This window comes from Felis catus, chromosome D3 (genome assembly GCF_018350175.1).
Source record: "Felis catus isolate Fca126 chromosome D3, F.catus_Fca126_mat1.0, whole genome shotgun sequence".
NCBI classification, from domain to species: Eukaryota; Metazoa; Chordata; class Mammalia; order Carnivora; family Felidae; genus Felis; species Felis catus.
The window spans coordinates 2,077,655-2,101,344 of NC_058379.1; the positions used below are offsets into that span (position 1 = coordinate 2,077,655).

The following is a 23,690-nucleotide window of genomic DNA, read 5'->3' on the forward strand; positions in this document are numbered from 1 at the left end:
TGTTCTCCAGCGCGTGCCAAGCCTGTAATCAATGGGCCCCTGACCCACAGAGCAGCCTGACCCACGGGCAGGGGGGCAGACTCTACCCGACGGCGGGAGGCTGTCTGAGGAGGAGCCGAGTCGTAAAGGGTCAGCGCCTTTGTCTTCCGTGCTGACTCGATTCCCTGCCCGGCCACCGGCGTCGGTCATGAAAACTGGGATAACGAGGACCCCTCTTTCCCCTGAAGCCTACCGTGAGGTTGTGGGTCAGTGCTGGGGGCACAAGAAACAAGACACGCCAAGCTCAGGGCTCCGTGGGGGCTCAGGAGGGACGAGGGGGCACACGCGTTGGTCCCCCCCGGAAGGCTTCTAGAGAAGCCCAGGGTGCGATGGAGAGGACGGGGTCCAGGTGGGGTGTGAGCACGAGTCGTGTGCCACAGCTTAACTCCCCGTCACCGATGTCTTCGTCCGTAAGCCTGAGGGCTCACGCAGCGGACGGTCCGGCCTCCCAACTCTGGAGGCTGGATGTCTGAGACCGAGGCACCGGCAGATTCGGGGTCTGGAGGCGAGGATTTGAGCCCGTGAATTCTGGGGGTAGCGGACCCAACATTGGGTGCGTCGCAAACGTTTCTGTCTCCTGACCAGAAGGAGCGGTGTCCTGTCCGTGGTGAGTGGAGTGAGTGGAAGGCCTGGGGGGAGCTTGCCCTGCGTGGGAGGAAAGGGTGCTCCTAGACCAGCCCCTCTGAACTCGTGTCGGGTATGACTTGTTCGAGGCACCCCGACGTGACGGACATGAGCGCCGCTCCCGCTGGTCCGCATCTCTGGGCCCGTGTGTGGGGAGCTGGGCCGGGGGTGGCGGAATGGCAGTTAGCAGGCTTTCTTCACCCACAAATCCTGTAGCGTGATTCCACTGTAGGTAGAAGTGAGCACCGAGGCAGATCCCAGACCGGTTTCCGCTCTTGGCCATTGCCCTTGAGAACAATGAGGCCTGATAGCTTAATCGACTTCCAAAGTGCCAGAGCCAGGTGGTCAAGGGAACACTGGTGACCCTGAACGAGTTAATGGGGTTTCTGAAGATGGGTGTTAGCTACAGGCTGCGGCGCAAGCCCTCCGAAAACTCTGGTCTGGATAGAGCGACCCGCTCCGCAGAAAGGCTGGCACGTCACGAGTTCCAGAGTCCCTCCTTTACGAGAAGCCACTCACACCCCAGGAGACAGATCTCGTGGGTCCCGAGCAAGCCAATACCGGATCTCGCAGGTGGGATTGCAACTGTCCCTGCATGTCCCGGGGACAGTTATCAGCAGCGGGATGGGCGATGTGTGTGCTTTGGGACAACACCAGCCATGTGAATGGTTTGGGGCAGGAAACGTTTTCAGTGGTAGCCGTTGTGATACCTAAATTCTCGGTGTGGAATTTAAAGCTGGCCTTCACCGGCAGGTTTCAGATCAGAATTTGAGATTATCTTTAGGGTTTGCAACACTGCATACAGCTTTTCCTCAAAAGGACTCTGGCAGCTACGGGACCCAGCAGGGCCTAGACAAACAAGGCACATCATTCCCAGCTGGCAGCGCCAGGGTCCTGTGGCCCCTGAAGAGGCCAGGCCTGCTCACTGGGAGCGGCCTGACTTCCTCCCTCCAGCCTGGGCCAAACATTGCCCTGCGTGACCCCCACCCTCCCAGTGCCCGGTGAACTGCATACTTGAGTGAGGACAGAGGGGCTGGCGTTTCTCCAGAGCTATCCTGTCCCCCTGCCTGCTGGGGCTGGCTTGGTATTTGCAGCCTCCAAGATTCAAAGCAGATCGTGACCAGGAGCCTGCATGCAGAGTCCCCCATCGCTGCAGGAAGGGCAGGCTGCTTCCCAGATGGGCCATGAGAGACCTATCGATAGAACTTATAAATTCCTCATATCCTTCCTGGGTTTTGTCTGCTTGGTCTATCCGGTCATTGAGAGTTATTGTCTGTGTGTCTAATTTCTTCTTCAGTGTTCTCATTTTAGCTTTATATATTGTGGAGCTCCATTAGTAGGCACATACACATTTTTGTAAAATTTTTTTTAATGTTTTTTTTTAGTGTTTATTTATTTTTGAGAGAGAGAGAGACACACAGAGTGTGACCCAGGGAGGGGAAGACAGAGGGAGACACAGAATCCAAAGCAGGCTCCAGGCTCCGAGCTGTCGGCACAGAGCCCGACGCAGGGCCTGAACCCACGAACCATGAGATCATGACCTGAGCTGAAGTCGGACGCTTCACCGACTGAGCCACCCAGGCGCCCTGGCACATACACATTTAAAATTGTTAGTTTTTCATGATGAATTTACCCCTTTGTCATAATGAAACGCACCTCTTTGTCTCTGATAATTAGTTTTTGTCTTGAAGTCTGTTTTGTCTGATACTCATAGGACTACCAGCTTTTCCATGCTTAGTATTTGCATGTTATATCTCTTCCTAACCTTTCGAATTCTTTGTATTTTTATTTTTTGTATGTCTCTTGCAAATGGTCTGTGATTGGGTCTTGGTGTTATAACAATATGACAGTCTCTGCCTTTTAATTGGAATCTTTAGTTCCTTCACGTTTAGTACAATGATTGATAGGACTTTAAGTCTGCCATTTGTTCTTTATGTTTCATTTGTCCTGTCTGGTTTTTTTCTTCATCTTTCCCTGCTTTTGTGTCCGGGGGGGGTGTGGGGGGTGTGGGGTGGGGATCAACTAAGAGTTTTTTTCTATTCCATTTTCTCCTCTGCTGACTTTTTTGTTGTTGTTGTTATAACTCTTTATATTCTTGTTTTAGAGATTGATGTAGGGAGTAACACATGCCTATTTAGCTCATTAAGAATTAGTTTACGTTAATAGCATAACCTTATTTATAAGAGAAGAATAGTACCAGTGTATAATTCCATTTATGCACCTTCATTTTCGCTATTGCTTTTATATATTTTATCATATGTTTTATTGTGTTATGATAATGTTATATCCCTTTTTGGTCCACATTTCCATCTGTTATGATTTCCTTTTAGCCCTGAACAATTTCCTTTAGCGTCTCTTGCAGAATTCTTTTGCTTAGGTAAAAAAAAAAAAAAAAAAATCCTCATTATTTCACATTTATTTAAAGGTAATTTTTTCTCTGGATATAGAATTCTAGCCTTTTTTTAAATTTCAGGACTTTGGAAATGTCATTCCTTTTCTCTTGGCCTTCCCCATTTCTACAAGGAGTCAGCTGAGTTTTCTATTGTCCCATTCATTCCCTGACTGCTTTCAAGATTTTTCTCTTTGTCTTTTTTGAAATTTACTGACAATCCTTGATCTAAGGGTGGTATTGGTGGTAGTTTTTCTGCAAATTTTATATCTCCGCATCTTTTCTACCGTATTCTGTCTTTCCCTTCTGAGAACCTAATTGTATATGAGTCAAATTGCTTGCTAATGTCATACAGATGTATGAAGTCCTGTTAATTTTTTAAATCATTTTCCTCATTGTGTTTCAGTTAGGATAATTTCTATGATAATATCTTCAACTTTATTAGATCTGTCTTTTGCAGTGTCCAATCTGCTGTTAAGACCATTAAATGAAATTTTTATTTTGGCCATTGGAGTTTTCAGTTCTAGGATTTTCATTTGGTTCTTTTTTATTTTCTTATCACTCTGGGGATTCCCACCTCTTGGCCTATCATATTCATCTTTACCTATACATTTTTAACCTGTTTGTAATAATTGTTTTAAAGTCTTTGCTAATTCTAACACCTGAGTCACATATGGGCCTGTGTCTACGGACTGTTTTTTCTCTCAGTCACATATTCGCTCATTTCTTTCCACATCTGGTGACTTTCATTGTGTGTTGGACAGTGTAGATTATGCACGGTGGAGACTGAATTCTGTTACCTTTCTCAGTAACAGCTGTAACAGCACCTCTGGAGGGTGTTGAGGTGTATCCTTGCAGACAGTTATATCACTCGTGACATATCTACGTCTTGTATATGCTTGTTTTAGCTTTATTTGGGTGGGTGTGTTTCATTTTTGCCTTTAGAATGCAGCCCTCCATCCTGATGTATGACCCCGGCTTCTCTGATTTGGACCTTCCATGTCTCCAGTGGAAAACGCAGGCTCCTCTAACTTGGCGGGACTTGAACCCCAAATCCTTCGTCTCGGCGCCAGGCAGCCCTCAGAATCACCACTGAACTCTGCAGCCGTCTGGCTGGTTCCTTTCCTGTATGTTGCTTGCATCCTCGTCTGCCCTGCACAGGCACGACTTAGGAGTCACTGCGTAAATAGCGCGAGGGGAATGGGCACACAGAGGTTGGGGATCCTGTCGCATTGCATCTTCACTTTCCGGGATTTCTCTTCTCGATTTCTGTCATCTCTGCCCTCCCTGGAGGCCAGCTTCCAATTCCACGCCCTAGCAAGACCGCCTGCCACTTTCTGCTTGGACTCTGTCTCTCACACGAGCTAGCTGGGCAGTGCCCTGGGGGAGAATGAGAAGGAATCTGGTTACGTGTGGGATTTGCTATGTGTTTCCCGTCTTTAAAGGTGCAGACCACACGGTGTCCGCCCCCTCTACCCCGTAGCGCGGGATGAACCGCGTAGGGCGTGTTCGCGGGAGGCATTTTGAAATGGGTTGAGAGTCTTCTCTCCGCCATGAGGCAGGGGCTGCTTCTCTCCCTGCTGGGTGTTCTTTGCAACAAAGGAGAGCAATCCGGCTCTGACGAGAACCGCTGATTCCTCTCATCTTGTGAACGCGACCAGGTCACGAGGACAGTGTTGGGGAGACTCGGGGAAGTGGTGCCCCACGGTGTTTCCGAGAGCCCTGGCAGCCAGTCAGCTGTGAGTGGATGAGAGCCCCCGCGATCTGTCCCATGCTCTGGGGGTGAGTCCGCGATGGGGACCGATCACAGGGGAGGGAGACAGACGGCGCTCACGGTCGATGCGATTAGCAGTGCTTGGGAAGGAACAGTCACCCTTGGAGACTGAGAACAGACTCCTCCCCGCGACATCCCCGGAGTCTGGTCAGACACCATCCAGCTACCAGCAGCCACTGAAACAGGTGATTCCCACCCAAAGGACCGTTCCCTGCAGAATGGCCTTCCACTTCTGATATAGAAGGTGGGCATTTCAGTGTCTTTCATGGGAGGGGGAGGAGTATCGTGCCCTTGGGGCCAAGTTGAAACGACCGGTAACAGCAGTAAGCATACAGATGGCACTTACTCCGAGCCCGTGTGCTCTTATGAGCACTTTACATACATCTTAGTTCTGCTCGTCACACAGCTTGGTGAGCTTGGTGATACCGATCGTTTATTGTAGGTTAGAAACTGTGATTTCTCAGAGGCTGGCGCACGAGTCGATCCGACGCACACGTCCCTGGTGGGCAGCTCTGTTCCAGCGGCCGTCTGGGGACCCGGGCACGTCCATCCCGTGGCCTCACCCTTTCCAGCACGTGGCCTCTAAGGTTGCCCCCGAGGGTCATCTCCTCCTCAGACCACCACAAGGGGCAAGGCCTTGAAGGTCCACCTGGGGAGTCTTTGGCGGGCTGCTGTGCGGAAGTCTGTCACGTGGCCACGTCTTACCGAGAGGGAGGTTTGGAAGCTGAGCGTAGCTGTCTGAGCAGAGGCAGAATAGTAACATGACGACGACGTTCTAGTGAGTACGTAGCCGTTGTTGCCGGTACGTGCTGTCTTGCGTCTGTCTTTAGATGCGCCGACTAAATAAAGACAGGAAGGGCGAGCAGTCGTCCAAGGTCCCACGCCAGTAATTGGCGGATGTGGGACTTGAACCCGGGCGGGCAGGCTCCGGTGCCCTCTGATCTGCGCCCCGTCCTGTCCGTCCTGCCTCTGGCTCGTTTGCATTTCTAGGAGGTTGTGGTTATAAAGCGACAGGTCTGGCATCCAGGAGGAGCCAAGTCAGTGCCGAGCGGTGAGTGGATGGGGGAGCACAGAGGAGAGGACGTCTGCTCTCTGGTCAGGCCCTCGGCACGCCTTCCTTTGGTAGCTGTCCGGGTGGAACTTCCCTCCTGGCCAGGCTGCGAAGACAGCGGGAGGACCTTCCTCACGGCGGGTGTTTGACAGTGGACTCGAAGCTGCCCTTGCAAGTGGGCCGTGGGCAGGTGTGGGTGTGAGCCCCGCCTCCCACACTTGATGGCTGAGCGACTTCTCTTGAACCTTGATCGCCTCGTGTGCAGAGTGGGTGCGCGCGGCCACCCGAGGCCCGTGTGAGCACCCCGTGGCGAGTGGAAGAACGTGTGGCTCACGGAGGAGCCTCGCCGGACAGCTGGTGCCCTCCCACCCGGAAATTCATGCCTTGGGGGTCGGTAGCAAGGCATGTGGGGCTCAAGGCCTTCCTCCTGGAAGTTATAAATACATTCCCTTCCAAGTGAAATGCCATGCGCGTCCCAACAGGAAGATGTGTGGTGGGGGGTTGGCACCAGGCCCACGGGAAAGGAGGTCACCCATGGGTGACAGGCAGCACTGGCGATCCTGTTGTCACCTGGAGCCGCCAGAAGGACCGGGGACACGGCCACTGCCTCCGTGTGGCTTGAACCGGCTGCTCAAGACCAGTGGGCACATCCAGACCGGCTGAGGCACGACACGAGCTGTCCACTGGTGCACCTATGTGCACAGCTGGGCTCTCAGGTTCAGATGGTGTCCTCGCACCCGTGTCTTGTCGCTCAGCTCTGTCCCCTCCCTGGGGTGGCAAGATACGTGGCCCACGCCTGCATCCTGTCTAGTCTGATGGACAGAGAGAGGAAGGAGAAGGGGAAGCAGGGAGAGGGGCAGGGAGAGAGGGAGGGATCGCCTTCGTCTCCCAAACGCGGGTGGGTATCTCCTAGCGCGACCGGAGCCGATCCCGTGGCGGGTAATTGCATCCACCTGGTGGGCTGGGAGCAGGGCGCAGGTGGCCCCGGAGGGCGGATCAGCGTCCAGGTGAGCGGCAGAGCCGCGGTGCACGCTGGGAGCTTCCGTCCTCCCGCTGCCTCTGCCTTTCCTCACCCTCACCTTCTGCCCTGGCGACCTGGCCCGGCGCTGTCCTCCCAGGTGAGAGCAGTGCGCAGAGCAGCCTCCCGCCTGCCAGAGGGCCGTGCCCTGAAAGTGCTGCCTTCTGTGCCCCCAGGCCCTCCGGCGCCCCCCCAAGATGTCACCGTCCACGCTGGGCCCACCCCAGCAACCGTCCAGGTCTCCTGGAAGCCACCCGCCCTGACGACTGCCGGGCTGTCCAACGGGGCGAACGTGACCGGCTACGGCGTGTATGCAAAAGGGCAGAGGGTGAGTTCTGGTTGGGTGGCGCGTGGGGGCGGGGCCTACCCGCACCTGCTCCTGGAGGGGTGAGCACTTGGGGGCTCTTCCCTCCCTCTTCCCTCTCTCCTCCACCCCCAGGACCACCAGCAGTTCCTAAACAGCACCCAGAGGGGTGCCCACGGCCCCCGGCAGAACACCCCCAGCCCCCTTCTCTCCTGTCCTTCCCCCTTTCCAGAATCTTCTTTGCCCGCCTCCCACAATGTTTGCCCTGCCATGGGCGGTTCTTGCAACTCGCCTCGGTGCTGAAAACTCACTTCTCCGTCCCCACAAAATCAGCACCCCCCCTCCCCGCTGCCTACGGGCTCACAGACTCCACAAGGTGGTACCAGTGGCCAAGGGGAGCCCTCCTTGGGAGCACTGAGCAAGACAGCTGCACCTCAACACACGAGGCCCAACTCTGTCCTGGCCCATGACACAGACGTGGCTGCCTTGGGGGAGGCTTGGGAAGCTTCTGTCCATCCTGCTGTTCCCCCGAGGACCCAGGGTGACCTAGCAAGTGCAGGCTCCTCTCTGAGATCGGCCTGCCTTGTCCTTAAACACTGCCACCTGCAGGCGGTATGCTCCCCTGCACCCTCCTCCCCCGGACTCCCCTCTGCTCCCCTCCTCCCCAAGGACTCTCCTCCTCCCCCAGGACCTCCTCTGCTCCCCTCCTCCCCCCGGACTCCCCTCTGCTCCCCTCCTCCCCAAGGACTCTCCTCCTCCCCCAGGACCTCCTCTGCTCCCCTCCTCCCCCAGGATTCCCCTCTGCTCCCCTCCTCACCCAGGACTCACCTCTGCTACTCCCCTTACTCGCTCCTCCTCTCTGCTCCTCCTCCCCAGGACTCCCCTCTGTTCCTCACTCTTCCCCTCTGTCCCTCCTCCTCCCTCAGGACCTCCTCTGCTCCCTTCCTTCCCCTCCTTCTCCAGGACCCCTTTCTGCTCCACTTCTGTGGGGAAGCCCACAGGCAGGCTGTGTGCATAAGAGGAGCCTCCTCCCTCTCAGGCAGCAGGAGGTCCATTGTGGCCTTTGCCCTGGCCCCCTCCCCCAACCCAGCTTTCCTGGTTTACACTGAGTGTTCTCATGCCTCTGGGGCCCCTGCATCTGTATCTGATTGGTGCCGGACACGGAAGGAAAAAGTGTGGCCCTAGTGCGTGCCCTGGAAACCTCCAACAGCTGGCAGGTGCAGGGTTTGTAGAAGTCCCCAGCCCCCAGTCCAGGAGCCTGACTCCTGCCTGGTCCCCTCTCTAAGGCCCATTTGATCTCCAGGCCGGGCAGTGCGTCTAGCTGGGCACAGATGGGCCCCAGTCCCTGGGCACGAGAGGCTGTCTCGCGCTGGTCAGGGTGCAGGGGGACAAGCTGGGGGGACGCGGGCAGCCTGTGACCGGCACTCTCTGTGCACAGGTGGCTGAGGTCATCTCCCCCGTGGCGGACAGCGCGGCCGTGGAGCTGGTGCGGCTGCGGAGCCTGGAAGCCAAGGCCGTGACCGTGCGGACCCTCTCTGCACAGGGCGAGTCCGTGGACTCTGCCTTCGCTGCCATTCCCCCCGACCTCCTGGTGCCTCCAACCCCCCACCCGAGAACTGCTCCCACACCGAAGCCATTAGCAAGTGCCGGAGCCCCTGATACCAAAGAGGAGCACCCGGGTCCCCACATCATGGTGGACGAGGCCTGGGAGCAGAGCCGGGCACCGGCCCCCGCCCACGGGCACATGCTGGAGCCACCCAGCATGCAGGGCTCGGGCCCGGGGCGGCGGTCGCCCTCGCCCAGCCGGATCCTGCCGCAGCCGCAGGGCACCCCGGTCTCCACCTCCGTCGCCAAGGCCATGGCCCGGGAAGCCGCGCAGAGAGTGGCCGAGAGCAGCCGGGTAAGGCTGGGTGTCGTCTCCCTGGTCCCACTGTCCCTCGGCCCGGCTGGGAGCCATGGCCCCCTCCCTGCCAGGGACAGAACCCCATCCCTTCCTCAGGTGCATCGGTCTCCTGGGGTGCCCGGCATGTCTGCTGCGGCCTGTGGTCAGGGCTCTGGCACAGGGACCATGGTGGTCAGTGTCCCCCTCCACTCTGCCTGTCCAGCCTGTACGGTCTCCAGGAGCCTGACCCCTGATGGCGCCCTCTCTGAGCTGCCGGATGGAGAGATCTGTGCCAGTGCTGGGGAGCCCCCACTTCCGGGATGTCCCCAGGGCTGGCCAGCCTGCCTCCGGGCTGGGGACCAGGTCAGGGCACCTCCGGAAGGGTGCAGACCCTGAAGGTCAGAGCTGAGAGACACAGGGACATTCAGAACAGCCAGGAGGGATGAGGGGTTCAGTGACAGCCTTCAGTGTCGCCTGAAACACCACAAATCCAGGCTTTTATGTGACATCTCCTAGTTGATTCAGTATGGGCCTGGAATACTTAAAAAAAGAGTTCAACATTAATTTGTGATTTGTGACGAGAACGGTCCTGAATACGCACACTGACCAGGGGGCCCCCCGCCCCGTGCCGAGTCTCACAAAGCAGAAGCCCAGGCCCGGAATGTCAGGTGCTTTTGGCGAGGCTTTGTGGGCAGGAAGGGCCTGGCAGGTGAACAGGTGCCCCTCTGCTCTCCTGGACAGCAGCCGCACATCCCACAGCTCTAAGACCCCCAGGGAGGGTCCCCGACAGCAGGCGGGAGCCAGAGACTGGGGAGGCTGGTTCCCTGGCCAGCTCGCTTTTCGGAAGGCATGGAGAGAAAGCAAATGTCTGAATCTCATTTTTCAAGAAAACGTTAGTTAATCAGATCGAGAGAGCCAGGCAAATGGGACACCTGGAGAGAGAACTTTCCGCTGGTTTCTGTAGGTTACCAGCCAAGACTGGACGTGGTTCTGGTAAGGGAGGGGGGCAGCGCACCAGAAAACCTGCCCAAGCCCAGGGGCCAGCGCTGGGCCGCTTGACACAGGCCCCTGCTTGTGGTGGTCCCCAGGGGGACAGGGGGCTGGGCCAAGGAAGGGCCGAGCCCAGGAGACGTGGGAGCCTGGAGGCCCGCTTCCCCTCTGCAGCCCTCCCGACCGCTTCTTTCCTTGTCCTTCCAAGTTAGAGAAAAGGAGCATCTTCCTGGAGAGGGGTGGCAGTCTGTATGTAAACTCAGACGAGGAGGACGGCTACGGCTCCCCGGACGTCAAGAGGAGGGGCGCCTCGGTGGACGACTTCCTGAGAGGCTCAGAGCTTGGCAAGCAGGTAAGCGTGGACTGGGGTCCCCGCCGGCCTCCCCTAGCCTCAGTGCCCTGGCCTCTGCAGGGCCAGGGCCATCCCCGTCCCCGGGGGAGGAGGAGACACCCGGCCCGGTTACGGCACTCCGTCGGTTTGGGAGCTTTAGATGTAACGGTGCCCGTGCGGTTGTGACCTCACCTGGGGATGGTTCCAGAAGGCTTCCACACTCCCCGACTGCCCTGTCCTGGCGTCTGGTCATGGGGGTGGTTTTGTGGGCCAGGTAAAGCCACAGATAACCACCTGGTCAAGTTGGGCAAAACCTACCATTTGTTTATTCACTGTTACTAATGGGAAAAATGTTTGTTGGGTATCTGCCATGTGCCAGGCATCGGGGGGAACCAGAAATTCAAGGGTCTGCATCCCGCCCCCGGCGCACACAACGTCCAGATCAGCCTCTTGGGCGGCAGGTGCATCCAGTGTGGGTTTTGGCTGCAGTTTCTGGACGTGTGCGCTCTAACAGAAGCGTCCTTGATTGGTGTCAGGCCCTGCAGTGGGCGGGGGGGGGGGTGTCAGGGCGTGAAGACACCGCAGGTCATCCGCCACCCACGGCACACACAGGGCAGGGCAGTGTCACGGCCTCGGGGGCGATGTTGGACTCACACACTTGGGGTCACATCCTGGCCCTGCCTGGCTGGCGGTAGCTCCACAGGCAAGTTCCCCAGCGTCTCTAGCCATCAGGGTTCTTTGTCTGCAAGGTTAAAAGAATTCCGCTTGCCTCGATGTTAACACGAGAAACAGAACACCCAGCTAACGATGACAGAGGGGATGAAGATACTTCATTACCCCACCATACAGCCATACAGGAATAGGAAGCCCACGCAGGAGGAAGGTTGATTCAGCCTTCCAGGTGCGTCTGGGCTCTGGCTTCTCAGGCTTCGATGCTTTTGGCCTTCCTCTCGTGGTTCCAAAGTGGCTGCCATGGCTCCGATAATCACACCCTCATGTGGCAGCCCCCCAGGGAGGGAGGGAGGGAGGAAGGAAGGGAGAAAAAAGAAGGGGGCTTTCTTTTCAGACACTTTCTCTCTCTTTTTTTTTGATGTAATTTATTGTCAAGTTAGCTAACATACAGCGTGTACAGTGTGCTCTTGGCTTCGGAAGTAGATTCCCATGATGCGTCACTTACATACAACACCCAGTGCTCTTCCCAGCAAGTGCCTTCCTTAATGCCCATCACCCATTTTCCCGTCTCCCCCCACCCCAACCTCCCATCAACTCTCAGTTTGTTCTCTGTATTTAAGAGTCTCTTATGGCTTGACTCCCCTTCAGTTTGTAACTATTTTTTTTTCCTTCCCTTCCTACATGGTCCTCTGTTAAGTTTCTTAAATTTCACGTATCAGTGAGAACATACATCTGTTCTTCTCTGGCTGACTTATTTCACTCAGCATAATACCTTCCAGTTCCATCCACGTTGTTGCAGATGGCAGGATTTCATTCTTTCTCATTGTCGAGTGGTATTCCGTTGTGTGTGGTGCAGTTGTAAGTGGGACCAGTTCCTTGATTTCTCTGCCGATTCGTTATTGGTGTATAGAGGTGCAGCTGATCTCTGTACGTTAATTTTATATCCTGTGACTTTGCGGAAGCAGCTTTTTGGTGGAGTCTTTCGAGTTTTCCACTTAGGGTATCATGTCATCTGGGAAAAGTGAAAGTTTGACTTCTTCTTTGCCAATTTGGATGCCTTTGATTTCGTTTTGTTGCCTGATTGCTGAGGCTGGGACTTCCAACACTATGTTAAACAACAGTGGTGAGAGGAGACATCCCTGTCACGTCCCTGATCTCGGGGAGAGCTCTCCGTTGTTCCCCGTTGACGACAATAGCAGCTGTGGGCTTTTCATAAATGGCTTCTATGGTGTTTAAGCATAGTCCTTCTATCCCGACTTTCTTGAGGGTTTTCGTCAAGAACGGATGCTGTTTTTTGTCAAATGCTTTTTCTGCCTCTGCTGACGGGACCATATGGCTCTTATCCTTTCTTCTATTAATGTGATGGATCACATTGATGTGCGAATATTGAACCTGCCCTGCATCCCGGGGATGAATCCCACTTGATCATGGTGAATAATTCTTCTAATGTACTGTTTATGTTGTTGAGAGTTTTCACGTCCATATTCATCAGAGATATTGGCCTGTAGTTCTCCTTCTGTGTGGTGGGGTCTCTGTCTGGTTTGGGAATCAAGGTAATGCTGGCTTCGTAGAATGAGTCTGGAAGTTTTCCTTCCATTTCTACTTTTTGGAACAGCTTGAGAGAAGGATAGGTATTAACTCTGCTTTAAATGTCTGGTAGAATTCCTCAGGGAAGCCATCTGGTCCTGGGCTCTTACGTGTTGGGAGATTTTTGATAGCTGATTCAATTTCTTCGCTGGTTATGGGTCTCTTCAAATTTTCTGTTTCTTCCTGTTTGAGTTTTGGAAGTCTGTGGGTGCTTAGGAATTTGTCCATTTCTTCCAGGTTGCCCAGTTTGTTGGCATATAATTTTTTATAGTATTTTCTGAGAGTCATCTGTATTTCTGTGGTGTTGGTTGTGATCTCTCCTCCTTTCATTCATGATTTTATCTATTTGGGGTGTCTCCCTTTTCTTTTTGAGAAGTCTAGCTAGGGGTTTATCAGTTTTGTTTATTTTTTCAAAAAAACCAGGTCTTAGATTCATTGATCTGTTCTGGGTTTTTTTTTGTTGTTTTGGATTCTGTATTGGTTATTTCTGCTCTAATCTTTATTATTTCTCTTCTGCTGATGGCCTTGGGATTTCTTTGCTGTTCTGCCTCTAGTTCCTGTGGTTGTGTGGTTAGGTTTTGTATTTGGGATTTTTGTTGCTTCTGGAGATAGGCCTGGATTGCAGTGTATTTTCCTCTTAGGACTGCCTTCACTGCATCCCAAAGGGTTTGGACTGTCGTGTTTTCATTTTCATTTGCTTCCATATATTTTTTAATTTCAATTTCCTGGTTGACCCATTCGTTCTTTAGTAGGATGTTCCTTAACCTCCATGTATTTGGAGGTTTTCCAAAATTTTTTTGTGTGTGGTTGATTTCAAGTTTCATAGCATTGTGATCCGAAACCATGCGTGGTATGATTTCAGTTCTTTTATATTTATTGAGGGCTGTTTCGTGGCCCAGTGTGTGATCTATCTTGGAGAATGTTCCATGTGCACTCAAAAAGAATGTGTATTCTGCTGCTTTTGGATGAAAAGTTCTGAATATATCTGTCAAGTACGTCTGGTCCAGTGTATCATTCAGGGCACTTGTTTTTTTTTTAATGTTTATTTTTGAGATATAGAGAGAGAGACAGAGTGGGAATTAAGGGAGGGGCAGAGAGAGGGAGATACAGAATCCGAAGCAGGTGCCAGGCTCTGAGCTGTCAGCACAGAGCCCGACGTGGGGCTCGAACCCCATGAACCATGCGATCATGACGTGAGCCTAAGTCAGATGCTTAACCGACCAAGCCACCCGGGCGCCCCAGGACCATTGTTTCTTCGTTGATTTTCTGCCTAGATGATCTGTCCATTGTTGTAAGTGGAGTATTACAGTCCCTTGCAATTACAGTATTCATGTCGATAAGTTTGCTTATGTTTGCGGTTAATTGATTTATATATTGGGCAGGCACTTTTCTCTTAACTGGGAGAAAAGTCACTCCCTGCTACATCTCACTGGGCATCATGTGCCCAGCACCGAGAGAGGAATAGGATTCCCACCAACGATGTCCCTGGCGAGCAGTAGACACCTGCTTCCATCCCGAGTTAACTCCTTCATCACGGGGTTGGAATCCGATGAGACCGTTCTCGTGTAGGAGGGCACTTTCTGTACACCTGGGGGAAGACCTCCTTAAAATCAGCCTGGTCTCTTGTGTTTAAAGCCATTCATTGTACGTCTTCTCCTTGCTGCCTGGCTGAAAGAATGACAGCTGGAACAGCTCAAGCCCCGAGGTGACAGAGGCTCAGGCCGAGAACCTTCCCGGCCACTGCTCTCCGCCGATGCAGGCAAAACCTTAGGCCACGAGCTTAATGTGGCTGGAAGTGCTTGCATGTTTTTATCTAGGGTAGTAATCGGAAGCTGGAGTGTTTTTAATAAGTGTGTCGCAGGATGCGATGAAATGCATTTGTCTTGTCGCCCACCAGGAAAATAAAGAAACCTTTCTTACCGCCATCTAGCGAAAGTACAGCGCGTTCGTAAATCTGAGCTCGTCAGGGCGTTCAGTTTCGGGGGGTTGCAGTCTGTTTTGCTGTCACTGCTGGGGGTGTCGGTGACGGACGCTCCGTGAGTGAGGACGTGGTGCTGAACTGCAGCTGAGCTCCCGGCCGGGCTCTTTGCGTTTCTGTTTGCATATTACCAAACCCGCAAGGAGGCTTTCCTGTGAAACCGTTCACGCGGCCCCCAAGCTGGGCGCAGGGTGAACACAGCCCATGGCGGGGGAGTCCACTGCCTGCCCAGGCTGGGCTGTTCTCCAGACGCCCCACGGTGCGCGTGTTAGACCACATGATATTTATAAGAGCCTTAAGTGCCTTTATATGGTGTGTACACGCCCGCTTCCCACCGCCCTCCGCCCTGCACACGCCGCGTGCCCTAGCCCTGCGGCCGCCTGAGCCGGCAAGGGTCTGCGCCTGTTCCCACCGGGCTCCGAGCGGGCAGCCCCGGGCCGTCTCCCTGCCCTTCTGGCTCCCTGCGCTTGATGGGATGGACACGTGCAGGCCCTTGTCACTGCTGACGGGAGCCACACGCACACACGCATATGCACACACACGTACACGCACGAGTCGGGGGCTCCCAAGGCTGCAGGGCAGGGAAAGGGTGGCAGCACAGCCCGGGGGCCCCGATTCCGGGGGCCCCACGGTGTCCCCTGCTCTCGGCCCCCAGCCGCACTGCTGCCACGGAGACGAGTACCACACGGAGAGTAGCCGGGGCTCCGACCTGTCCGACATCATGGAGGAGGACGAGGAGGAGCTCTGCTCCGAGACGCAGCTGGAGGACGGGGGCAGGAGGCGGCCTGGCGGCACATCCCACAACGCCCTCAAGGTCAGTGGCCCGGGTCACCGGCTCCCTCCGCGCGGCCTGGGGCCCCCTTTCCCTGTCCCTCCGCCGGGGCCGCGCCCTGCCGTTTCGATCGGCTTCTTCCTTGGTGCTGAGCTCATGTTCAGGCACTCCTCCGGTCTCCTGTCCCAGGCTCGCCCCAAAAGCCCGGGAGGAGGAGCTCCAGAGCATGTTTCACCCCTGGGGGTGCACGACTCGGTACGGGGAATGGAGTGGGATAGGAAAACGGCACAGGGAAGACGCCCGGCCCGGCCCTGAGTGCTGACCGCAGAGCCAGCAGCCGGGACACAGGTGTCTGAGTCAGACAAGGGCTGGGGATGAGCAGAGCCAGCGGAGGTTTTGCAGATTTTCCGGGAAAGGAGGAAGCTGGGGAGCACGATGCTCCACGGGGCATGGCGGCCAGAGGAGGGCGGGGCAGCAGGGGCCACACGGGCTCCGCACACAGGCCCCTTCTCAGACACCCCCAGAGCCCCGCGTCCTTGGCTCCCACCTCCAGTGCGGCCGCCAGTGACAGGCTGGATGGGGGTCACCTTCACGGAACATGAGCTTGAGGCCTCCGGAGAGCCCAGTAGGAGGCCTGTCCCCGTGCGGGTCCCCGTACCCTGACCGCGTCCCGGGGCATGAGCCGCCCACCTCTGCACCAGGCCCTGCGCCAGGCCCAGCCAGCAGTGCGGCCGTTCCCAACCCCGGGGGAGATGAAGGGCCGCCCGGCTGCTGGGACCCCTGTGGGGTTTGCAATTGGAAAAGGCCACGGAGAGGAACGTTCTGCTGGGGGATAGCACACCCCACCACCGAACTCCTCTAGGACACGCAGCCAGGCATTTTGAGTGGTGGATAGAAGGCAACATCCGGTGCTGGCTGCCAGCTCAGTGCCCGCTTGCATAGACAAGACTCAGATGTTCTCCCAGCAAAGGCCCCCGGCAGAGCCTTGGAGATCCTCTGTCACCAAAGAACATGCCAGATGCGCATGCAAATCCTGCATGGTTGCAGCTCCCGGCGGTCCTGGTGGCTCCCCCCGAGCCTCTTGCCAGCTCCCAAGGCAACACTGGCCAGCAGACTCACAGTAGCCTTCCTTGAGGGAGGCAGGCCCCAGGCTGCCCCCTGCTCCAGCCTGACTCCCCCCAGACTCCCCCCCCCCGAGACTCCCCCCTGCTTGGCCCCAGAGCTGCCTGCAGGTGTCTGTGGCTGGGCTGGGCGAAGCAGAGGGAGGCTTGGAGAGCGACAAGTTCCTAGGAAACTGATGGCCCAGTGCCCCCCCCCCCCCAATCCCCTGTCTGCCTGGGAGCTAGCTGGCAGAGGGCAGAGCTGGCCTGTGGCGGCCACAGGCTCACTTACTTTGTTGCGCCCACGGCACTCTTACAGGTTTTTAAATCTGGAGATTTCACAGGCTGTTGTGGACTTGTAGTTCTCTAGAAAGTCCCACCAAGGCTGGCATGGTTGGGCTCTGCTTCCCACCTCGGCACAGTTCCCTGTGGCTGGGCCAGCTTCCCCCACGGCAGCCTCGCTTTGGAAGCCCCGGTTAGACCCCTCTCTCCTGCTCCCAAACAGACTCTGGCGTCAGGTCGGCAAAGGGGAGAGGTTGGGTCCAGGGCAAGGGCGCGCTGCCCAGGCCCTCCCTGCAAGCAGTGAGCCCCAGCCACAGCGCCGGGAAATGTGCCAGGGCCCCCAGCTTGTGGAGCCCCAGGTGGGGGTCCCGGAGGAAAGGCCTTGCCTGCAGGGGCAGGGAGGGTCTCCGGAAGGAGGAGCTGTCTGGGTGGGCTCAGTGGGTGTGGAGGATGGGCTCGAGGATGCCCCTGAGGACAGAAATGCGTGTGACCTGTGGGCTCGCAGTGGCCAGGTCACCTCCGGCGTGGGGCAGCTTCCTGGGTGGCACTGTGCAGGCAGGCTGGGCCTGAGACCGGGGGAGGGGGGGGAACGCGGCTCCCCGCGCCGGGGGCCAGGATCCAGAGGGCCAGGCCCACCAGGTCCTCTGCAGACACTGGCGGAACAGGGCTGTGCAGCCACACTGCCCCAGCCAGGATGCACCCAAGGGCCGAGGTCCCGCCGTCCCACAGGCGTTTAGCTGCAGCGGAGGGGGGGTAGAGGAGGGGGGGGCGCCGTGGGGACCGCCTCCCCGCACCGACTGCCACTTCCGAGTTCAGGCCCGCCCAGGCCTCCGGCTGTTCGCCCACCGCCCCCCACACTTGCGGCCTCCACTCCACTCAGAGCGCGCCTCCCGCCGACCCCACTCCAGGCACCGTCCGTTAACCTTCTGTTCTCTTTCCAGAACCGGGCCAGAGCATGCCTTTCGCCCCCGAGTGCACGCATGCTTGCCCCTCACCGCGTCTGAGACTAATCCTGTCTATTTTCTTTCCTTCCCCCATGTCACTTCGGTCACACCCCGCGTTAACACACCACCCTTTAAGGAGTGCTTTCAGAGTAGCCGCACTGAAGGGGTCTTCCCGGAGCGCCCCGACCACCCCCAGCAGACCTACCACAGTAAGGGGCTGTTCAGTATCCCCGAAGTAGCCGAGGACGGGGAGCAGCTGTGGTTCTTGCACAAGCAGGGCTTAGGGTACTCCGCCAGGGCCAGGGCCCGCGCCCGCAGAGGGGACGAGGCCCCCCCGGCGTCCTGGCTCCCGGCAAAACCCAGGGGCCCCGGGGTCGGCCCCCACGCCGAGGACTTCGTGCCGGAAGACAGAGGCTGCCGGTTCGGCCGCTCGGCCAGCAGGAGCCCGGACAGTGGCCTGGACTGTGGGAGCGACGAGGAGGAGCTGCACTTCAGCTTCCGGAACGTGGCCAAGTGCAGCCCAGGCCCCGGGCACTGTCGCTGTAGGAGGAGCCTGAGGCCTCTGCTGGCCCGGCGACGGACGCTGACCCGGCAGAGCAGCATCGAGGAGGACTTTGGGGAGCAAGCGGTCCCCGGTGACGCCCTCAGGAGCGATGGCGCCCCCCCGAGCCCAGAGAGAGCCACCCCCAGGAGGTCTGGCTGGGAGGAGCCCCTGGCTCACCAAGGCTTGCGGGATGTCTTCAAGAAAAGCGTAAAAGTGCCCGACAGTAGGGCCACTGGCCGCCAGGCACAGCCGCGTCCCAGGCCCGCAGAAGGCCCCTTGGTGTGTGAAGTACGCTTCCTGCTCACGTCCGCTTGCCAGGCCAATCCATTTCCATTCTCTCCCCCGGTCGATTTATGTTGGTAGCCATCCCTGGGGAGCCCCTCTGCTGGCTGGCTTTGGTTTCCATGCATTTTGATTTCCGTCCCATTGCTTCCTGATCTTTGCCCACGCTGACGATCCCTTTACTTTGCTGTCGAATACTGACCCCCTCCCCCCACCCCCACCCCACAGAATCAGCGATGATTATGGCTGCTTTAATTCAAGGGCAACTGAATCTAAATTTTAATTAAGGGTTAGCTGAACTGTGATTATCCAAAAGTTTGGCAACACTTTTTTTTTTTTTTTTTTTCCAAAACGAACCCCAGGGACCTGTTGGTGACCACCACCGGCGGTCCTTACTGATGCTTTTGGTGTTTGGTTGGTGTTGTGTTTTGGTCTTTATCCATAACTGGGGGGGGGGGGGAAAAAGCAGTTATCGAAGAGATCCATTTCTGTATATTGTTTCCAAAGTGGTTTTGTTTTTGTTTTGTTTCCTCCCCCTTTCTTGCCTGTGTCCAGTTTTCAGAATGGGTTTTCCATCATCTGCTGTAGACGCACCCCCTGCCTTGTGTTCCAGGCTTGCAAGTGGGCTGTGGAGAGTAGGGGCTCATTCAAGGCTTCGTTCATGTCTATATTGTGCCCTCTTTTCAGCACATCTGCTCCTGTCACGCTGAACTTTTCCATGAAAACAAGGGCGAGACGCGGCCGGGCGCCAGGCCTCCGGTCTGAGCCCGTGCAGTCGCGGTGTGTCCACCAGAGGGCGCCGATCCGTACCCCGCTGAGTCACCTGCCACCCGCAGCCCCCCACTACCTGCCCCTGCTTGTCACAAGCCGCCTAATTCCTGGGACTCCCTCACCACCGTTCATGCCCCGTGTCCCTGAGAACTTCCTGACTCAAATTACTTCCCAGTGAGCTGGAGGTTTCGCTGTGGCTCTCTCGTATGATTCTGACCTTTAGTGCAAATTAGGAGTGAACCCGTCCATAAAGGAGAACCATCCGAGTCAGCCCTGAAAATTGATTGGCGCCTTCGGATTAGGGCCAGGACGTTGCCGTGAGTTTCACAGCCGATAATGCGCAGAAACTTCTGTCTTTGAGTTTTTGGTAACCTCACGTACAGCGCGGTCCAGGCGGGATGTTTGGAAGTGCAGTCATCTCCCCGCCTCCGTGATCGCTGCCGGCGGTGGGCGGTTCTGGGACCAGGCAAGGGTCGTGGGTGGTCAGAGGTACCAGAGGCATCAGGTGCCTGTGTCAGCCCCTCTCGCTTTGGTTCCAAGATTTCGGCTTCCGCAGCAGTAGCCGCAGGAAATGGTGCCTCCCGAGGAGTCCCCTCTTGCCCCCACCCCCGTGAGTGTGTCGCAAAGGGACTCTGGTCTGGAAGACGGGGCGCCTGGGGTGAGCAACCTGTTTCTCTTCCAGGTTATTCAGCTAACCTTTCAGTTAAAAGCTAAGTTTAGTTGCCTTTAGAGCTTCCGCTTCTAAGTTGACTTGATTTGGCTGACTTAGTTCTCGTGTCCCCCAAGGCTGGCAAGACTTATGACTCCGTTGTTTTGTCTTTAGATTTTAGGAAACCCGGTGTCTGCAGGACGGGCCGACAGGGCGGATCACGCGGGCCGGAGGTTCCCCCACGGCAGTGCTGGCCCTCAGAGGTCGCGGCCAGTGATGGTCCCATCCATCGGTTAGTGGGCCCGGTTGACACCTTTCTCTTTCTTCCGAGCGCAGAGCACATGGCTGCTTAGTCCTTGATCTAAACACATTTAAAAACTTATGAGAAATAGCATTTCAATCACACGCAGAAAACTCTCCATTGCTTGTGGCAAAAAGAAGGCAGAAAGCACAGGATAGACAAAACCAAGTACCATATTGGCTTCTTAGGTGTGTCTTCTCCCTGCCGATCTTTATTTATGTTTTCCCGGAGCGGCCGGACGGCATGAGCCCCGGAGAGATCGCAGTGCGCTGCCTTCCATGTCCCTGCTCGCGGGACATGCGCGTGGTCAGAGCGGCACGGGAGCGGGGATGGCGGCCAGTCTCCAAACACAGAAATAAGCCCCGAGTGACGGAGAGTTGTCCGCATGCACAGCACGCTTTGGCAGCCGGGACCCAAAGTGACAGAAACGCCAGGAGGCCCAAATGTGTCCTCGGAGAATGTGCTGCCCTCCCCCATCCGGTCACCTCCCTGCTCGCGAGTCCCCGTCTGGCACCCCGTGTCCGTTCTTTCCATTCCTTTTTGGGATTGAGCCAGTCTTGCTGACATCCGTCATTTTCGTCCCTGTGACCGACCCGCTGGGCCAGAGGGACGTGGTGGGCGGTCGGATGGGAAGATGTCCGCCAGGGTCATCAGCCCAAACCAGCCTTTCGTGAAAACGCACGCACACTTGGGAGACAAAGCAGGCGGGACTGGGGACGAGTAGAAGAGAATGAGACCCCTTGGCCTGGCAATTCAGGGCTCCAGGAGACAAGTTAGGGGCCTCTAGACGCCCGCACACACGGCTCTAATCGCAGCCAAACCGCTGACATTTACTAGACTGTCCTTCCTGTCACAGCAGCTGGAAAGACAGACAGACGTGATAACACAAAACAGATCCTCTAAGTGTCGTCCTCCTTCTGGACTTCTCTTCCTCGTAAAGTCCAGACAGCAGGGAAAAAAACGTTTCCCCTTCCACCTTCGCAGCCTCAGGATGTTTTTATTTATTGGCAACAATTTCACGGGTCTTTTCCGTTAACTGGGAAACAAGCGGACGCGCAGTCTGACTCGGAAGACGCTGGTCTCTCCCGGAATCTGCGCGTCCTCCCCCGTATCCGTTTCCGAGCCCAGCGGGGTTCTCCTGGCGTGTGAGCGGCTTGTGGGGGACTGACGGGCCGTCTGTGGAAACGAGGCAGGCCTGGGCCAGACGCACGCCCAGACTTTGCTCTTCTCTGCGGTTCTGGGTGTCCGGGTCTTCACTGGGCTGTGACCGGATGCTGGAGAGCACGGCGAGGCTTGTCACGGAGCCGCTGCTGTTCCTGGAGTGGGAGCGTTCGTGTTGTGGGTGCGGGGGTGGGGTGTCCTCTGGCCCCGGTCCCCTGGGACAGGGAGGGAACGTCTGCCCGTGGCCGTGGACTGCCGGGGGGGCGCACAAGGGAAACATCAGCGCATCCGAGTCGGGCCAGCGGACGCTCTCCCCGGGACGGGCCTTTGAGTGGCTGTGTCTTACGGTAAAGGATTGAAAGGGCTGCACGCGTGTCTTGATCTCAGTAGGAAGCTAGTGACGTTAGCGGAAGAGTAACGCTAACATTTTAACGACAACAAAAGCTCTTGATGACGTAACTCAAAAAAGCGCTGCATAAATTTGTGACTTATTGCTTTAATTGTACCTGACTTCTTACCGTGTAGCAATGCAAGAAACCACGTAAAAGCACGATTGGTGTCATGCACGTGGTACGTTCACACACACACAGAAACGCCTAGTATACTCTCAAAGGACAGAAGTGTCGTGCACTCGGAAGCTGCCAGTGACCCTCGGGAGCTAGTGGTCAGTGACGCGCCGGAAGACTTTCCCCCCAGGTCCTCTTCCATTTTTCTTGTGCAAATATCAGTTGTTACTTTAGGGGTCTGCTCTACTCCAGAAGCATCTGTGGTCTTTTCCAGGGGACCCTAAGTCTACAGACCATACGTTTCCCCGACACATTTTTAAGAAGCAATGCACTCACCATTGAATTAAAATACTGTACCTTTTCGTAGTTTCTGGGTTTCCCAAAATGAAGGAAACAGTGCCCCTCCTGATGTAAAAAGACAAGAGTTGGGGAGCTACAGCTCCCCTGTGAGTGTCGATCTCACAGTCAGCGTGAGGGGGGCCTCAGGACACGGATCGGTGACTCCACGGGTGGATTTCCCTGGGCCCGGCTTCTGGCTTTCTCCTGTTTGGCGTTTGTGTTTACCCGCGTCCCCGGAGGGTGCCCCTTCTCCTGGCAAGGATCCCGTTCTAGGAGTCTGTGGCCTCTCCAGGTTTTCCCGTTTCCTCGGCTGTCCTGGCTGCAGAGCTCCCAGAACGAGGAGACGCAGCACATTCTCTCTGTGTGCAGAGAGGAAGAATTGAAAATGAATCTATGAAGCTTGGCCCTTTAGAACAGAGATGCCTTTTCCACGGGTTTCCCGGCGAGGAGAAAATGAGACGGCGTGAAGTATGTTTAACTCACGACTCCCTCTTCCCCTGTACAAATGACTGCGGACGTTACCGGTGAAGGCTGCTGGTCTCAGGCAGGGAGGGCCGGGTCTCACCCGTACAAGACGATGCTTGTTGGCACGGCACGGCTGGACTCAGGAGGCCTGTCCGGGCGCATGGTGTGCAGACCCTTTCTCCCTCCTGAAGAGACCCCCCTGAACCCGCCAGGGTGACCCGGGGTCATAGCCTCAGGACAGAGGGGGAGGAGTGCCCACACCAGGTCAGACCAGGGCTGGAGGGGAGTTCCTCCTCCTCGGGCCGGACCCCCGGCCGCTCCCTGCGGTCTCTGGGGAGGCCAGGGCCATGGCCACGTTCCACGTGGACACAGTCCTTCTCTGCAAGAAGAGGCAGTGAAGCCCCCCTCCTGCCCACACTCCCAACCCCTGCCCCACCAGAAAGAGCCCGTGGGGCAGGTGGGCAGTTCTGCCGTGGTTTCCCCCCGTTTCAGGAGACTCCGGCTGGAGCCTTCGCTGGGACCCAGCCTCGGATGCCTGCCCTGGCCTCCGTGCCTCGGGCAGTGTGGCCACCGTCAGGGTCCCTGAGTCGGGCCAGCTGCCGAGGGTGTGCGGGCCAGTGCAGACCGCAGGGGTGGCTCGAGACCCTCAAGGACGATGGCCGTCGTGGCCAGCCTCCGCCTAGGAGCGGACCTAGTCCCCGGCCCTTGCGCTGTCTGGCCATCGGAGATGGCCGAGAACCCCTGGGAGTGAGTCTGCCTTCCCGGCGGTTCTCCGTTGTCCGCCCAGGGCAGGGCGCTGCTGGCTGTGCTGTCGCGGGGCACCGGGCCCCTTCTGCGCACCAGCCACCTGCCCGGAGTAGAAGCCGGCCGCCTTCGTGCTGCTGACGGTTTTCTCCGCCTCCCCCCCTGCACGCGCTCACCCGAGATCCCCGGAG

The 23,690-nt window shown here is 56.7% G+C and overlaps 1 protein-coding gene across 9 annotated transcripts in view; it reads left to right on the plus strand.

Annotated features, from left to right (window-relative positions):
- RIMBP2 (RIMS binding protein 2) overlaps positions 1-23,690 on the plus strand; it is a 97,970-nt gene that overhangs the window by 59,055 nt on the left and 15,225 nt on the right. For 5 of the 9 annotated variants that reach the window (XM_019814411.3, XM_045041693.1, XM_019814410.3 and 2 more), the window contains 6 exons: positions 7,072-7,223; positions 8,638-9,099; positions 10,280-10,423; positions 15,295-15,453; positions 17,874-18,560; positions 20,158-20,275. In XM_019814411.3, coding sequence (XP_019669970.3) covers positions 7,072-7,223; positions 8,638-9,099; positions 10,280-10,423; positions 15,295-15,453; positions 17,874-18,560; positions 20,158-20,275 — 1,722 coding nt within the window. The remainder of the gene's footprint in view (positions 1-7,071; positions 7,224-8,637; positions 9,100-10,279; positions 10,424-15,294; positions 15,454-17,873; positions 18,561-20,157; positions 20,276-23,690) is intronic. The other 4 variants (XM_045041695.1, XM_023241268.2, XM_023241269.2 and 1 more) reach the window with 2 other exon arrangements.